Source organism: Sander vitreus, chromosome 21, assembly GCF_031162955.1.
Source record: "Sander vitreus isolate 19-12246 chromosome 21, sanVit1, whole genome shotgun sequence".
NCBI classification, from domain to species: Eukaryota; Metazoa; Chordata; class Actinopteri; order Perciformes; family Percidae; genus Sander; species Sander vitreus.
The window spans coordinates 4960917-4979965 of record NC_135875.1 but is presented as its reverse complement, the minus strand read 5'-3'; the positions used below and the strand labels follow the sequence as shown (position 1 = coordinate 4979965).

General features: G+C 40.4%; 1 protein-coding gene across 1 annotated transcript in view; it reads right to left on the bottom strand.

Annotated features, from left to right (window-relative positions):
• myo1d (myosin 1D) overlaps nucleotides 1-19049 on the bottom strand; it is a 111013-nt gene that overhangs the window by 36314 nt on the left and 55650 nt on the right. The window contains exons 13-20 of the mRNA XM_078280017.1: nucleotides 18339-18413; nucleotides 17590-17722; nucleotides 17242-17408; nucleotides 12961-13168; nucleotides 3155-3378; nucleotides 2341-2479; nucleotides 2127-2231; nucleotides 1814-1927 (exon numbers count right to left, since the gene is read on the bottom strand). Of these exons, the coding sequence (XP_078136143.1) occupies nucleotides 1814-1927; nucleotides 2127-2231; nucleotides 2341-2479; nucleotides 3155-3378; nucleotides 12961-13168; nucleotides 17242-17408; nucleotides 17590-17722; nucleotides 18339-18413 (1165 nt within the window). The remainder of the gene's footprint in view (nucleotides 1-1813; nucleotides 1928-2126; nucleotides 2232-2340; nucleotides 2480-3154; nucleotides 3379-12960; nucleotides 13169-17241; nucleotides 17409-17589; nucleotides 17723-18338; nucleotides 18414-19049) is intronic.

The following is a 19049-nucleotide window of genomic DNA, read 5'->3' as shown; positions in this document are numbered from 1 at the left end:
TCACATACAGCAGGATATGCAGGAGGAATGAAAAATTCAACTAGAAGTGCAAGAATATCATAACATGTATATCTTACTGCTTTATAAAATTAACATTTCTGATAGAAAGTCTCAAATAGGGCTGCAACTCATGAATATTTCATAATCAAATAATTGTTTGGCCAATAACATGTCAGAAAATGTCTAGTTGTTTTGTCTGACTAAAATTACGTAAGTCTGAAGTCCAAAGATATCCAAATAAGGTGACATGAAACAACCAATAAACAAATCCTGACATTTGAGAAGCTTGAGAAACCAAATATTTACTATTTTTGTTTGTTAAATGACCTTAATGGTCAATTGATTATCTAAATAGTTGTAGTCTAATTGTTTCAGTACGTCTTTTAATTATTGCTAATTTGTTGCAAGATAAAAAAAAATGAAATGAGATTCCCTGTCAACAACATGATTTTAAAACTGATATACTGTAGACGCTATTCCATATATATATAAAAAACTGATATTTGTTCAACCACTTTCAAACCAGCTTTCCTGAAACCTCTAATCTAAAATATTTATTCACAATTTTTATTATCCAGTCTGTCCATTTTAAACACAACATGTACAGTACTCTACATGTATATACATTTAAACTAATGAGAAACATGTTCAAAATAATCCTATTACTGCACTAGGTCTTCAATAATGAAACTAGGCAATTCATACAGTTTATTCTAATGAAGCAGGCATAGAGAGCTCTCTTCTGATATACACGATGGTCTCTGTATAACGAGGCAGCCATTGTAATAAAACTTGGTCGGAGGGAGTATAATCCGTATTAAATAGTTAATTGGAATAGAGTTTAAATCACTGCTGCTTATCGTGTAGTACGTTTTTGTCTTTACAAGCAACATTGCGTAACTATTTTACTTTAATAACAGCTACAGGTGCCCGGATAGCTCAGTTGGTAGAGTGGGCGCTCATATTTAGAGGTTTGCTCCTTGACGCAGCGGGCCCGGGTTTGATTCCGACCTGCGGCCTTTGCTGCATGTCATTCCCCCCTTTCTCTTCCCTTTCATGTCTTCAGCTGTCCTGTCAAAATAAAGGCTGAAAATGGCCAAAAACATAATCTTAAAAAAATAATGCTACTCTGATTTGTAATTAGGAGAATGGTGCCTCTGTCATTCCCACTGTGCGCTGTGAACACCTGTTCTCGCACGTGTAACTTTGGCGAGCGGGTACAATCTCCTGAGATAAGTGCGTACTGCTTTACGATACTACCACTGATTTTGGTAAAACTGTATGATATTTTATGGAGAAAACATTTCCTGTTTTCCCGTCCGATGTCCTCCGGCAGCACTGCCTTGACGCCGTGATTTACGGAGTTTCCTGATGGACGGAAAGCTTTACTCGTTGCTAAAGTGATTTGTGGTTAGTGCTAAGGCTAACTGCTGCTAACTGTAGCTGCCGTCAGCTGGTTAGCTCAGCTAGCTGTAATTCATTTCAGGCTACACTTTAGATACATTAAAACAAGACTCTTGTGCTGTTTACTGCATTATCTTGAGGTAATGTGATTTGTGGCGTTTCATTTTGAAGTGTGTAACATTTAATTCAATTAAATTCAAAAGCAATTCTACATAAGCCATTCTCATTCTGATCTGTTACATGTGAAAGTGTTTTATGGATTTGCATTTCGAAGATCTGTCCTTCTATTAGGCCAATTTATGAAACCGCTTTGGAAATCTGCATTAAAATGCTATTACACCTGTGTCTAATGAGCCTCCCTGTGTTTGTCATAAAGGAGGCTGTTGGAGAGGAATAGAGTGTGCCATACGTTGTAGAGGGGGATGCTTTTCATGGGTTTGTACTGCTTCAGGGGGTCCATCTTGTACAGGTGGCGGTCAGTGATGAGCACAGCCCGGTCCTCCGCCTTGTGGAAACGGTTGATCTGGGAAACACAAAGCTCCTCATTAGTCACCCCACAGGATAAGAGCACACATGCTGTACACACAGATCTAAACACCCTGCAGAAGGATGGCACAAACCACGAGCAGTTGGGTTTATTTGTTTGCACAGACAGATGCATGTTGTGACTGTGTGTGCATGTGGTTAGGAGTGGATAAATTCTCTTAAAGCCTTCTTACTACCTTGCGCACGTTGCAGGAGAACAAAACTCTCATGAATTTGTCTTTTCGCTGCAGCTCGCTGGAAACCAGTGTGAATGATGCAGCCGTATCAGCGCTGTCTCGCTTCTGTCGGGCACAAAAAACACAGAAAACCTTTTAGAACACTCCACTTATTTCAAGGAATGCAGACACAGTACACCCAGTATGCACCCACACTGCCATCCCACATACTCACCAGGTAGTTTCCTTCCCAGGCTCTCTGTAGCCCCAAGTCGGCCCTCTGGCCCTTCAGGGCCTCCAGGCTGGCTACCTTGGCCCTCACCTGCAGGGCCTCTTCTGGAGAGAGACCTTTAATCAGTGTCCATGCCCACCACCTGGAGGTAAACACATCAAACAAACACACAAAAAGAGAACTAAGAGCAGAGGAAAATCGACTTTCTTTCAGGCCTGGATCAGTGGGGCGGTATAGCAGGACTGCAGAGAACCCCAGCTGTACTGTACTTATTGGCCTTTCACTCACACGGCCTGACAGCCAACATCATTCTCTAGGAAGGCTATGTACTGACTTTGCCAAATAGAAAAAAGCAAACAAGCAGACACTGGGATGAAAAGCGGTGATGAGTCTTTGATGAAGAAAGAAAAATCAATTCACAGTGTGAGCCCAAGGCAGAAGGAAACATGTGTAAGTTGCTTCAAACGGATTCGTCTGGATGTAAGAGAACACTCGAGGACATGCGTTCTCTCCTGCGTTCAGATACACTTTCGGTTCAGTCAATTCAGGAAGGTGATTTTCTTCAAAAGAAAGCAATTTAAAAAACATTTTATCTTAAAAAGGTTGATTCTCTGCCTCTGTTTTAAATTAAATGATTAAGAGTAGTTTTTTTTTTCAGTTTGACTTCATTTTTGAAATGAAGAGAATTAACCCTGAACCTACTCTGTAAAAGGACCAACTTAGCACAAACATAGCAGCTTGTGAATCTTGAAATGGCCGCAGATATACAGCAGTCACATTTAAAGTTAGAGTAATGTTATCTAAAATATGTTAGTACCTGTTATAGATGCTCCTGAGTGCCTCTTCAAACTTGCGCAGGACTTTGGGGGGCGTTGGCCATTTCACATGCTTGCCGTAGTCCTTCATGGATCGGACATTTTTGAAGCGCCGGTTGACCTCGCGGATGTAAGATTTCACCTTGTAGCGTCGGTAGGCCCGCAGGATGACGAGGGCCGCTCTCATCCGCCGATATCGCATTCTGGCTATGGTGCCCCTCCACACCTGGAGACACAGGACAGCATCATGAAAATGTATTGTAATTAATGAAGCCTCTGTAGATAACACTTGGAACACAACTGCTGCACGGGTCCTTAAAAAAAGAATTGGCCAAAACCAATCACTTTTAGCAGTCAAACTCTAGAAACGCTGGATCCTACATTTCCCATGATGCACGACATTAGAACGGGACATTACTGTACACCAATTTGCGTTTCCTAGGATGGTGAAGGAATGTCCCGCCCTACTCTGCCTCTGACTGACTAGTACTCGTTGCCTTCGTTGTTTTGATTGGTTAGGTTTAGGCTAGTGTCGCTTTGCCAGACCTTCCTCCACAGTGTTGCGGAGGAGGGTCTTGCTAGTCCACACAGCATTCTGGTATGGGAGAAAAACGTACTCTGGTTTATTGCCATTTCAATCACAATTGTCATTGGCGGCACTAATCTCCGGGCGGAGCCATGGGAAGGAACTTGTTTTGGTGGAATGTGTACGTTCAAAAGTTGTTTTAGTCGTGCAACAGAGAACTCAGATTGGACAGATAGTCTAGCTAGCTGTCTGGATTTACCCTGCAGAGATCTGAGGAGCAGTTAACCATAGTCCTCAGAAATCCACCGGAGTTTAGAATTACAACCCAAAGAAAGTGGAAGGTACCGGATGTTTACCGGCCAAAAAGAGGGACATCCAGGTAGACATCTGGGCCCAGCCTGAATTAGGCTGAAGTCCCAGGACCCATCTTGGCTAATAATAACAACTGAGAGAAGTTAGAGTTCCCCTTTTAGCACTGGAGGAAGGGATGAGGGGATGTTTAGACCTGCTGTATCTAGATTTTAATCATTTATTTAGTAGACTATACTCCCCTAACCGGGCTATTTTAAGCTCTTATGCAGCTGTGGTAAAAAGCTGACCCTAAAGAGGTACAACCTCTGCAGTAAAATCTAAATCAAAGTAAAGATTGTTGCAATAATACAGCTGCATATTGCTGTAGAAGCTAATACACAAATGTGTGTTCCAATGCATCATACTGCCATTTCCTTAATTATACAAAAAAAATTGTTTTATTACTCAACATTAGAATTCATTATACATGGTTACATGTTTATTTGTTATAAGTCAGTGCTTGTAGTGTTTGAATAACATGGATTAAGACTCAAATAAGGACCCCCAAGCCTGCCTGTAACCACACATAGGTTGAGTGGCCATCAGACCCCTTAAAACATGAATTATAGATGTAAGTGGGACCCAAGGGAACCATAACTCCTGATCCGCCCTCACTACAATCACCACCATATGCTCCCCTCTTACTGTATGCTTTTTCTTTCTTTCTAAGACACACATTCACACAACTCCTCAATTATTTATACATTTATTTGACTACATTGTACCTAAATCTTAAATAATCAGTGATAGAGTGCATTTAGCGTCACAGATTAACAGTCACAAATTTAAGGCAATACCGTCCGAGAGTCTTACTCCTGAATATCTTCAATATGTAATGCAAAGTAATGATGAAGATCATGAATATTTAATCTTTTAAAGTGTGGGGGTGGCCGACGGCACAGAAAAAGGATTTCTTGCATTTGCATAATAAAACTGTGGAGGAGGCAGATTCCACCTGATGAGACTGGCGGTGTAATAATTTGCATAGAAGAAAATAAGTCATGCACCTCTGGAATATGAAGCAGCAGATTAATTCATGTCCTTTCAAGATGATGACTTTGTAACCATATCAGCTGCAAATGTGTGTTTAAGTTGTACTACTGGTATTATTTTCCTAATATTAAATGTCACTTTTTAACTAAAGGAACGTAGCATCAACTGGAGAGTCATAAGTGAATGATCTGCTTCAGAGCACTGATTCACCACAGCATTAGTTCTGAACTGAGAAGAGGGCGGCCTTTTGAAGAAGCCGGAGGTCAGCCCTATCAGAATAAAAAGTTGAGAAATCTGTGCCCAGGATGTCAACGGATACAGAGTAAGAGCATACTGCAGGGTTCCAACACATTTTTATGGAAGAATATTCTAAACTTTTCCATGACTGTTCAAGGACCTATATCATTTCCATGACCATTCAGAACCTTGAACACAAACAGAACTGTAAACTATACTCCAAATATTTATTTTAGTATGAAAAATTACACAGCAACCTTTTTTCCAAGACTTTTCCAGACCTAGGAAATTTGATTTTAAAATTCCATGACTTTTCCAAAAAAATTCAAAAACAGATGAAGAAAACAAAGCCAGAGATGTTACATTGTAGCAAACCAGCGATGTAATGTTTGGAAAGGACGTTTTTATTCCTAGATATAGCCTAGGCGTTAGCAAATGCTGCATATATAGCTTTGCTAGGGGACGTAACTATGTCATGGCAGGTTTATTGCTCAGGACCCAACGAAGCGCAGTGTTAAGTGTGAAGTTGTTTGGATGAGCGGTTCTCACGAAAGCTGCAAGCAGCAATACCAGAGGCCAAGCAATCAGCCCTTTTCCCAACAGGCACAGTTTTAACTGCCACTGCTCTATTAACAACAAAAGACAGAAACGGCAGGGCAGATTAGAAAGTACACAGTCCTTCATATCAATTGTACTTTTGCTCTATCCTTTGTCCAAGTCTTTGTAATGGAAAGCGTGTCTTACTGTATGTATTTTCTGTCACATCTATCTGCTGAAAACCATGCATCTCCAAATTCTATTTAACCAAAATCTGAAGGATTAAGCATTCCTTTATGGGTTGAGGAAATTCAACCACTTCTAAAGCTAAATAAAGAATTTAAAAAACGCATTTGATTAACTTAAAACATACACTCTTACAGCTGAAAACGGGGCTGTTTTTCTTAGCTCATGCTATGTTAATGTACCCTTTATGTTTTTGCCTTGCTTCATCTTTAAAGACAGAAAGCACAGACTGTATTCATATCTAAACATTGTATATTGTCTGCGAGTTGTCTATGCCAAGCAACCAACATCTATTCAGGTACAAAAATAGCTCCTCTAATCCTGCGTTATTTTAGGTCTCAAAAGGTGCTTTTCTGGCAAAATGGCAGTTGACGACCTAATCCTCTGTTTCCTCCATGCTGCACTGTCTGTCTCTAATACATAATGGATGAGAGTGAGAAAAGAGGAGCAACTTTTGTACATATTCATCACTAATCGACCCCTGAGATGACTCTCCCACATGTTCAGGGTGACAGCGGTGGGAGGAATGAATGGATTATTACTGCCGGCCCCGACTGCAGCTGACTTAGTTGTCTCTGTGAAGGTTAAGAGTTACTTTCATTTAAATTCAAACTGTAGTCAGAGTGTTACAGTAAATTAGGCAGAGCTTTCAGAGAGCTGGTTTGTAATGCACACTGAGTAAAAGCATTCACACATCACACGAGCCAGGAACTGGTGAGAGCTGGAAGGTTTCGGTTGGGATGTTGAGCAGAGCAGAACACAGAGAGGACCCATTACTGGCGACTGAATGTCTTTAATCTTAAAGTATTGGGAGCTGCAGCTCTTATAAAAGGCCATTAACTGAACTGCAGTGTTGGCAATTTGAAAGGTCCAATACAAAAACAATCCTTCACCTTGTTATCCCCTAGAGGGGGGAGAAAGAAAAAAAAACATGACCAAATTCCGACATGGAGAGACAGATAGGCCGGTCTGCACGATTGACGCACTTGACTGCAATCCGCTGCTCAACGCCTGAGTTTCCACATCCTCTGGGGATATTGAGCTGGTTTTCCAGTGACATGCTCGATGCACACAGTGGGTGGAGGGAGGCGAAATCAAGAGCGTGTGACACAATTTAGTGAGGCCGCAATGTGCTCTAGCCACAGCCTGTCATCGAGAGACATTGGGCCAAGGCACAGGCCAGCAGTCATTATCATAAATCAATAAAGTGCTTTGGTGAGCAGCACTCACCCACCAGTTACACTAACACCACGATACACTGATTTCTTTAATCATAACTCCCAGTATTACATCAGTTTAAAGTCTTAGCTCCGGGCTAACACTCTAACAATATGACAAATGTGTTCCAAGTGATCTTGAACAATACAGTCTAATTAGGAGAGACAGTATTGAAGATTGAATGGAATAGCGCTGGATGGCCCATCCATCAATTAGATGGGACTGGACAAAACAGATTGGAAGAATATTGCCGATGGTCAGCAGTACAAGCTTAAAAGTAACACACACTATTCAAACATGTTTGAAGAAACCAAAATAAAATCAACTTAGAGGAAGTAAAGCATGGATACAGTAGACTAGATCCACCCACTTCAACCATGAAGTAAAAGAAAGACGGCTAATCATTACAGCATCAGTAAAGGTCTTGCACATAGTGTTATGTTCATGTGTGCATTGTAAACATCTGCACAGCTTGTTTGTAGATTACCATTAGTGCTGTACAATACAATCTATACACAATGGACTCCATTGGTGTTCTTTACTCAATTACTAAGAATCCTAAATATCTACAGTAAAAACTCACGAGAGCTGAAACAGTCGATTAATTGATTACTAGAGAGACAGAAATGTAAGGGCTAAATGTTTACATTCAGAGTTTCTGCCCAGATTGCACTTTGCATCCTTAATCCATAAAATATTTGCAAAGTCAAGTCAAAGTTTTCTTTAATATTTTAAACTGTGCAGGAAAATCTCCACAGGGCAACTTTAATAATTGTTGAGCAAAAATCCAACAAACTCAAGATTTGTAGCTCCTAAAATATGAGTATTTTTTGGGATTTCATGATAGTAAAACAACTATCTGAATCAATAATACATTATTATTTGGGTTTTTGACTGTTGGCTGGACAAAACAAACATTGGAAAAATGCGATGCTAAGTTTTTATTATTTTCTGACATTTTATAGACTAAACAATAAATCGAGAAAATAATAAGCAGATTAATCATAGTTAGTTGCAACCCTTGAATTGTCAATATGTTTTTATATATGTATAAAATATAAATTCTTTCTTCCTCCATTAATTAATTAAAATGTTTAAAACATTATTGTATGTGGCCTCATCATCATCATCATCATCTTGTCACATACAAATATACAAACAAATATGAACTTTGAATATTATTAAATTAAAAGGTTTTTGTGTGACAAGTGGAAGCAAAATCTAAGAAAAAAAAGCTGTGAGCCCCACATCAGTTGCCATGGAGAAAGACCCATGGTTACAGTCTTTCAGAGTTTGGTGTTGTGTACTGCAGGATATTATTTAGACTACAGCGTTGAAAGAAAGCACAGATTCAGTCGACTCTATAGCCATTACGAAATTATTCTGAAATGGCTTTTCTTTGAATATTGATCACCGAAGAATAGCAGAGTAGAGAATCATAAGAAGAATATAGCAAAGGGACGACACAGTAGGAGACAGAAAAAAAATGTCAGTTTCCACATAACAGAGGCATTTCCTCTCTTTAAAATCCAGCAGCATGATTGTTACAAAAAAGTTAAACCATCCTCCTTTGATCTGCTGCAGTGCTCTCACCCGGTGAAGTTTTTGTGGAGGTGATAGCTTTGGATGATAACTTAAAACACTTTGCAGGTTCAGAAGGGGATCAGAGGATTAGAGATCATGTTTCTGCTGAGGTCTAGCAGGAGAGAGATCAGTTCTGGACAGTTAAGCAGAGAGGAGACAGTGCTATTCTTGCACTAAGAAGCCTGCTATTCACAAGAGGGCTGCACAGAGCTATCCACAGATTACTCCCTTGGTCAGTCAGATTTTCCAAAAACAATTGTTTTTAGTCATTACTGGACAATTTATTACCTCAAGACGGGAGTTATCCACTGGGAAACAATACTAAAATAATATATATATATATGGTTCTTTATCCTTTAAAGACATTTTCATTTAGCTCTTGCCCAGACGAGCCCCTCGTGGCCTCGCTGTGAAAGCTGACTACCCAAGACACCACACTCGCCATGTCTGATAAACCTACTGCCACACGGAGACTATGTAAAGCTTTGGAAAGCAATTAAGGCGGTGGCTCAGAACACACACGAGGGGGGAGTCTCTCTTCTCGTCATCGTCGCTGCTCTGACAAGCGCCGACAGTTATTGTGATGTGGATGGCTGAGCTTGAATCTATGAAATATTCATTTAACAAAGAAGGAAGGTGGGGGGGTGGCCTATGTATAATATCTGTATTTATGCTGCATTGTGATCCTTTCATCCAGTTGCCAATTCTTAAAGTGGCAATGATTTAGATTGGTCTGTACAAGCAAGGCAGATATTTCAGTGTCGTCGATGCAGGGTTGCATACAGGAAGATGTAGAGCTATCACCGGTAATGCACCAGGCCTTGATTGCAATACATTTCAGGCCGGGCAGGTTGAGGGGCTGTAGCATAACAAGAGTGGAGAGATGAGGTGAGTAAGAGCACATGAAGATGGATTGAAGGATGGAGAGAACAGCAGGATTAAAATGGAGCTGTGAAGGAGCCTCCTCCTCACCTCCAGCCCCAATTCTTTTCTCCAAACACTCCCCCATCCTCAAAGGAAAGGAGAAGAGGTTATGGTAATTTAGAGGGGTAAAATGAGACACAATGTTCTTCCAATTTGGACAGGCAGTGGCACTACAAGGGGCCACTCAACCTGTTTTTAGGGAAGTGTGCAGATTCACAAATTGTGTTTTTCAGTCATTTGAAGGGGCAAACTAAGTGGTATTATTATAAATCCATGAGGCAAATGGAGTGACAAGGAGTGTGTCTAAGCCTCAGTCACAGGCTGACAGTCCTGGCACTGCGGCCCCCGACTGGCACAAGGCTGTGTGGTGTGCCAGGTGCTGATAAGGGGATTGCTTGGCGCAGCAGATCAGACTCGGGCTTGGATGTTTGCTTGAGTAACAGCAAGAGAGATAGGAGTCAATGCTGCTCTCACACCACTATTTCATTTGGTGTGTCAGTGAGTGCATATTATGGCATAAGTGAGCATACATGTGTGAAGCACATACTGCTGCATGCCCAGCCTTAACATTGACAGAGGGCAAGATTAAATACGCTTCCTCCAACACCTCTGTGATGTTTGTTTTGGTGGATATTCCTCTGGGCTTTCCCTTTTTTATCGAAGCCAGCTTAACCTGGGAGATACTAGATAGGGTTCTCCTTAGGGAGAAGTCGTCTGGTATGTCTGTGGGAAGAGCCCGCAAAGGGGTCACTCTGATCAATACAAAGGTCAACCAATCCATCCACTAAAGGAGTTAATTTGGCTGGAAAACCCTTTCATGTCTGAGAGCTTGGAGATACTCCCTGAGAAAGGTAGACATGAAAGCAACACCATGTGGAGGAATCTGCAAACTGGATTCTAATCTAATGACAGTGTTATATGCAAGTGTCAATCACATAGTTCCCAGGTGTAGGATTTAGTGCTTCAGGGTCAGCATCATCTGGATTCTGAGTGTGCACAGATGTTGGTGTTTTTTGAGCAACCTGCCTGTCAGTCAGAGATGCCATTTTACATGGTGCATCTTAAATCTGACAGCCAGGCAGCAGTACACCACGTTCAAAAACCAATCTATCCATGCGACAATGTTCTGGCTGCATGCCGCTCTGACGCATAGGCATGTCAACGCTTGCACCATTATCACACCAAGATACTGACATTCTCGCCTGAAGGTGTCATCGTATCACTGACAAATTATTAACTAACTAACTACTGATTTCAGAGACACACAAACAGTGATCAATACACATAGCCGATCTTTTAAAACAAGTCCAGCCAAAGATACACTGGTCACAGAGCAATATCAGTATCAAACAAAACTGCCAATATGAATGATACATATTTTAAAATCATCTATAAATGAGTGAGAAATTAAAGGATAAAACCTGAATAGGAGTGGAGCAACATAGTTAATGCAGATACTTTCACACGGGGCACGAGGAGTTAAATAAAATGATGTGAATCGCTCTCCAAGGGGAAATCTTTTGAAAGAATGGTGTTCATCCCTCCAGTAGAGTTCAACAGATTTGAAGAATCAAGGAGCACTGAAGCTGTGCTGGAGGCTTATGATGGAACAACACCTTACTAGCACACTTTGTGTTGATTTTGCTTTGTTTTAAAGATGCTTTTTGGAATCCATTTGAGAGAGACAGAGATACAAACAGAAAATACAGGAAGAGAGAGCGAGAGGGGTGCAACAAAGGTAACAGACTGTTGAAAGAAGATTTTGCTAATTAAGGCCAACGTCAAGATCATTTCAGATCAGCATTATTCATTCAGTGGCCGGAATGCATCTAAGGTAAAGGTAAAGATACTTTATTGTCACATACATATACATGTAGTGAAATTCATTCTGTGCATTTAATCAATCCCTCAAGGGAGCAGTGTGCAGCCATTTACAGCGCCCGGGGACCAACTCCAGATCTGAGCCAGTGCCTCGATCAAGGGCACTGACTGGAGAACCTAGTACATGTTTTTTTGATTGTGGGGGAAACAGGAACACCGCGGAGGAAACCCACGTAAACATGGGGAGAAGATACAAACTCCACACAGAGAGGCCCGGAACGACCTGGATTCGGACCCAGAACCTTCCTGCTGTGAGGCCACAGTGCTAAACATTGGGCCACCATGCTGCCAAGTATGCTAAAATTCATACTTTCAGAATCTTGCTGTTTTGTTACACAGGACGTTTGAGTTACTAAACCAAAACAATGTACAGACAGCCGGACGATACATTTTATTCAAATCTTTTTATCAATACATTTAAGCCTTGGAGAGCCTGAGAAGAGCTACAACAAATAGTGAGTAAATACAGTTTTTTGTTCCTACAAAAGGTTGAATGTGCTTATTGTAAGTCACTTTGGATGAAAGTGTCTGTAAAAAAGCATTGATTTCATCATACTTCGACCTGAATTATGCTAAAACACAATCCTGCTGTACACCCACATGGGTAATCTAACCATAACTGACAGAAAACTTTCCCCTGTTATCTATTCTCATCATATTTACAGTCCTCGGACAAATGGTTTAAGTCAGAGGGGTTACTTTATGACCAGCAAATCAAAAACAAATAGATTTGGTTCAATGATAATGTAAAGGACACACAGGAGCATTTGTGTTGCTGCCCAAAACTAGGAAACATCCTAAATTATAAATCTGCATCCACTCACAACTTTATAAGAGCTGCGTGGGTGAAAACTCAGACAGAGAGAGAAGAAGAAGAGGCAGAGACATTCACCCTGAGAGATATACGATTCCAACGCCCATCAATGCAGCTCCAGAAATACCTCAGCGCTTGTAGAACTAGAATAAAAATTTGAGTAGAGTATTTCTTGTCTCCAAGGTTATTGATATGCAGAACAAGGGCCGGTGAATTTCTATGAGAACACTGAAAAAAGGATGTTAAGTTGGTTCACTGGTTTAAGTTTAAGGCAAAATCAGGGAGAGGAAAACCATGATTAAATAAAGGAAGACTTTTTATAACGCAGTGGCTTCTTAATAGATTTACCATGTACATTTGTAAAATGCAGTACACATTTCACAAATTATGAACTTCCCATGGGCTCAGAGCAATATTACATCAGTAATTTGCAGTTCCAAGCTGTCGTGTGCAGTATCTTGAGCTCATAAGCTACTATGAGGTGGTCAGACTCTCACCTTTTGGAGGAAGAGGACAATTCTCTGGACCATTTCTACTCGCTGCTCCTCCAGGCTGAAGAGGGTACGTGGTGTGCGGATGAAGACCTTGGTTTTTCCATAGGCCACGTCATGGTCAAATCCACACCCCTGCATGAGCCTCTTCACTGCATCTTTGTCTGATGGCAAGTCATGGTTTGGCCACGTAAACTCTGAGATCATCTTGTATCTGTAGGAGGGAGCAAAGTGGTCATATCATTGGATGCATGTATATGGACCCAGCGACTTTTACTTTCTGCACACAAATAACTTGTTACCACTCTGCAAATAGACCAAAAACATATCGATGCTAGCAATGTGACTATGGCTATGGAATTGCCATGAAATGTTATACAGACACTTATGGTCCCCAGATGAGGAGTCCTACCGACTTTGGTGATCTTCTGACTTTTCTTCTCATGGGCCACCATCATGAGGTAAACATTTCTTTTTTTTTTAGTGAAATGTCTCGACATAAATCTGGTAAACACATTCATGTCCTCCTCGGGATTAATTGTAATAACTTTGGTGATCCCTACACTTTTCATCTAGCGCCATCATCAGGTAAAATTATCTATTTGTCCAACATTTTGGTTTACAACCAAATTCCTGCAAAACTAATGACATCCCCATCAGCCTCAGCTGTACATTTGCATTTACCTTACAGAGCTGCTAGCATGGCTGCAGACTCTCAGTATTGGTATTACTTACATATGATTACTTTTTATGAGGTTAATACAAAATGAACAACACAAACATTGTCATTGTTGAAGAAATCATACTGATACAGTACACCTTGAAAAATCCAGACTGATTTTCTTAGATTCTCTGATTGAATAATGTATGCGTTTCCTTTGTGCTTGTTTATAATGGCAGGTTTTCTTCATTTGGCTAGGGAAATATCATATTATATCTGAAGGAGGAACAAAGTGGGCCCTAGGATGTATAGTGCTGTATAGATCTTCTTAATTACCAAGACAGCGTGATACATTGCCCATGGCATGGTGCCATGGATATCATATAACACATGAAAAAATGGTTTAATTACTGTATAGTGCACCTACAGCCCAGCACAGGAGGTAAGGGGTCAAATTACGCTCTATGGAGTCTTTTCAGTGCTATAATTGGACTGACATATGAGACCTTATATTATTTTTCTCAACCATCCACCTTATGTTTTTTTTAAGACCTGTGGAAACCTGTTAACAGAGTCATAACATTGAGACTAATTTCAATCATGAACTGATGAATTTAGGAATGCGTATTGTAAACTAACATTATGCACGGCTTAATGGAGCTGAGTTTGTCCTGAAACAGGTTGTGCTGCTGTCACACAATAACATTCCTTCCTGTATTCGTTTAACAAAGCAAGGTTCTTGCAATGTGTGTGGATTTGACAAGCCATCACTGCTACTGGATCAAAATAGTGTATTTGCTAAAAGGTGAGTGTTCAATTTAGAGATGAATTGATTAGTTGTCAACTATTCAATTAGAGATGTTCCGATACCGATACCAGTATCGTATCGGCTCCGATACTGCCTAAAACGCTGGTATCGGGAAGTACTGGAGTTTATACACCGATCCGATACCACGTAATAAAGCCCTAAAGAAAATCTACGTTAAAGTAGTTTATTTATGTTGTTTTTCCGTTATAACTGATTGTCAAACTGGATAATAAAAGAAAGTTTTGGGGCGTTCATTGTTCATGTTTCACAAAGAGTTTAACTTGAGCCAGACCGACAACAAAGATAGAAATCATATCACATCCATACAGGGATAGTAGTATACAGCGGTTATACATCATATCATCCATACAGGGATAGTAGTATACAGCTGTTAAAACATAATAAAATATATGACACACTGGTATCGGATCAGTACTCGGTATCGGCCGATACACAAGTTCAGGTATCGGAATCGGTATCGGGAAGCAAAAAATGGTATCGGACCATCTCTATATTCAATCAATATTGATTAATTTGGTTTAAGTCATTTTGTATAGAAAAAAAAGATTCTCTGATTCCAGCTTGTTAAAATGTGAATATTTTCTAGTTTCGTCACTCCTCTATGACAGTAAACTGAATATTTTGAGTTGTGGACAAAACAAGACATTTGAGGACGTCATCTTGGCTTCGGAAAACACTGATTGACATTTAATCAATTAATAATGAAAATAATCAACAGTTTAATGGACATTGAAAATAATTGTTAGATGCAGCCCTAGTTAAATTACAATGAATTTACATGTTGAAAACTACAGACCATAGCAGAACACTACAACTTGAAATAATCCTGTTTGTGAGGCTATTTCATGACAGCATGTCCTCTAAGATCCAAAGATCCCAGTGCTTGTTAACAGACTGTATCCCGTCATTTCACAGCCGACCCACTGCCAAGGCTGTGATGTAAGGCCAAGTCCAAATACATCAGTGAGGGGTGATCGGAGTGACAGAGTCGGATGACTTGTTATGCAAAAGACTCATTAGCTAATCCTCCGTCCACCATCATGGTTTCTACAATTGTGTTTTTTGGACCATTATGAAAGACCATTCGGTTACACTTTACTTGAACGTATCTACATAAGAGTGACATGACACTGTCATGAATGTGTCATAGACATTATAAACAAGTCATAAACATTTATGACATAACGCTTCTGTCATTAAGTGTCATTCGGTTTTTGTCATGACAAGTTAGGGTTAGGGTTAGAGTTAGGGTTCCTGTGTTCATGACAGTGTTGTGTCACTCTTATGTAGATACCTTCAAGTAAAGTGTTAACGAACAATCTAATGATTTTTATTATGCTATTTGTATCAAATTCTAGAGAGATATTTGGTAATGTAGGGGCTTGTAACCAAAAGCATCATTAAGAAAACAAATTAAAACCTTAAGAGCTCATCTGTTACACAATGGGCACAGCATGTGAGTGAGTGAAGCTCTCTGGGTGTGTGCAGTGACACCAGGGTCGTTGCATCACTCCCACTCGTCCTCCACAGAGAAACACGAGGTGACCTTTGAGACTCCAAGGATCCACGCCTGTCCATTGCTAGTCTCTAAAGTCTAGCCCTGACCCTTTCTCTTCTGTCTGTCTTCGATATGAGCCTCGGCCGAGTCATAAACATTCTTATGAAAGATCTTGTGTGCGAGACTTCATATGGACAGGATTAGAGATATTTAGGGCTGCAACTGATGATTATTTTCATTAATCAATTAAGTCTGTGAAATGTCACAATAATAAACAAATATGAACTCCATTAAATATCAACTTTGGTCCTATTATCAGTCCTCCGCTTGCAAGCAAATTGGTGTTTATTGGACACTAAATGGACTTGTAATTTCAGGTGTTAGAGCTTCTATATGAATAACACATCAGCTACTAACTCAGGTCATTGATGAGGGTGTTTGCTACTTTAAAAATTAAAAATAATATTTGCAGCAAATTAAAATGTTTCACAACAATGCCTCTCTGTAATTACACTCCAGCCTGCTTTTAATCAAGCTAAATAATTATGCAAGGAGGAAACTGATAAAACTACAGTAAACACAAGATGCTGATAACGATGATGATGATGATGATGATGATGATGATGAGGGGGTTATTTTGTGATGGCTGCTGGAGATGTAAATGATTAGCTGCAAGATTAGATTAGATGTGAGCTGACTACGGTTACACAACAAATATTTACAGCCTACAGTTAGGAACTGTCATGTATTATCCTTCATGGCTGCCCAGTGGACAGCTTCAGGGCTTCAGCATGTTTGTCCAGAGTGTGTGTGATGTGTTATACGATATCTTCTTCTACCCAGATTTTAAAGCTAGTCCCGTAAGCAAACATGTAATCTTCAAATCACAACTCCCTAACATTATGAAATATGACTATAACTTGGGTAGTTTTTTTCAAAGGCCTGACTTAATCCACTGAACTAAAATAATCTACTGCAGGACTGACCAGTAGCAATAACTACGTTTAATTGACCTGATCGGTTGTAGTTTTAATACCAAGTTCCAAAAGTGCAGTTTCTTTCAAGTTGTGAAAAAACAAGGCTATTTTTCAACGAAAAATGTCAAACATTTCCTGAATTGAACTTCTCAAATGTGAGGATTTGCAGCTTTTTTTTGTAAGTAATTTGATTCTTTTGGGGTTTTAAACTATTGTCTTGGATGAAACAAGGACTGTGAAGATGTCACAATGTGCTCTGGTGATTTTGTAACGGTAGTTTTGACATGTGGCTGATTGTGAGTGATTACTACGTTGTGGGTACCTCTGTAGGAAGCGAGGGTATGTCTGTCTGTAGGCGAAGCCGGCACGCCGCACTCTGACGTTCTCCAGCAGCCCGAGGTACTCCACCTGGTGGCGACAGCGCTCCTGCTCGAAGAGTAGAGGGGACTTGACATCGTTGGGCTTGATGCAGCGAACGTAGTAGGGTTCCTACAGAGGGCAACAGTGGGTTAACAACTACTGAACATGCATTTAATCTCAATTCAACATGCTAGACTGTGTGGGCTGCAGGAACGCTATTTCAGAATTTGATATGGGTAAACAAGAATTTGTTTATAGTCCTGGATGTAATGTTTATCAAATCTTTTTTTTCTTCGTCCTGACTCGTCACCTTGCAGGCCAGGTTCTCCACCAACAAGATCATGGAGTTTTTGAAGAGCGTTGCAGCGGTTAGTGGTCGTTTGGTGACCTCAGTGATGCTCAGTTTGCCCTCAGGCCACATTGCCTTCAGAACTGGGTTAGAACTGGAAACAAGAAAGGTAGAATTGTACAAGTAGAGATTACAACACTTAAATGGCTACTGAAAAAAAACTGGGAAAAAAAACACATAATCACAGCCCAAATTCAGTGTTTTTGGCCATCCAACATTCATCATGAAAGAGGTTTGTTGCAAGTTTTCATGTCCAAATATTATAATAAGCAAGAGCACAGATGATTTATTTTATTTTAACATCTGAATGACTACTACCTTGTACTTATTGTAATGTAGACTCTGGATACAACACCAAACCCCAAAAAGCTGTTTCCATTAGTCCATTAGCACCCACGTTAAAACATTTTTGGCTGCTATCCAAAATCATGCTTTTGACCCGAGTAAAGAGTATTATAAAATGCACATTAGACAGGTCAGAGATTACTCGACTTCATGTTTATATTCAGCAGAGCTAAAAACTCGAGGATATAAGCCAGCTGAGAGATTAGTTGTTAGTTAAGTCCTGTGCTGTTCTTTGGTGAGGGGTGTCATGTAAAGTGCAGCAAGAAATACAGTGAGTACAGCCTGTAGAGGTGATTGAAGCAGTGTGTATCACTCTGTGTGTGTGTGTGTGTGTGTGTGTGTGTGTGTGTGTGTGTGTGTGTCACCTGTTATACAGCAGTCTCTTGAAATCCTGGAACAGCGTGTCTTTGTTCTTATCAATAAAACCCACCACTGAGTACCTGTGGAGAGAGGAAGGCAGATAATTGTATATGTTCGCTTTGTTCGTACTCTCCTGCTGACTGTCAAATGGACTCTTAACACGTAATGTCATAACTACATGATTACCTTGACCTTTATCTAAATCTAACTGATATTGTGGCCTGCATCTGAAAAGGTGCTGGAAACATTTGTTAGAGATACTGCTCCATGTTGACATGATAGCATCACAGAGTTGCTGCGGATTTGTCGGCTACACATTCATGCTGTGAATCTCTCGCTCCACCACATCCTAAATATGATCTATTAGATTGAGATCTGGTGACTGTGGAGCCCGTTAGAGAACCCTGGAGTCACTGTCATGTTGGGGGGAATCAGCTTAAGATGATGTGTGCTTTGTGACATGGTGCGTTATGGCCATTAGAAGATGGGTAGACTGTGGCCATATAGGGATGCACAAGGCAAGCAACAAGGCTGTGGCTTTTCAACCATGCTGGATTTGTATTAAGAGACTTGATGTGTGCCAAGAAAATATCCCCCAAACCATTAGACCACCAGCACGAACCGATGACACAGACAGGATGGATCCACGCTAATCTAATGAAGCAGGGTGGTTTGAGTAGACCAGCAGTTTCCGAATTAATTAATCCACCTCGTCT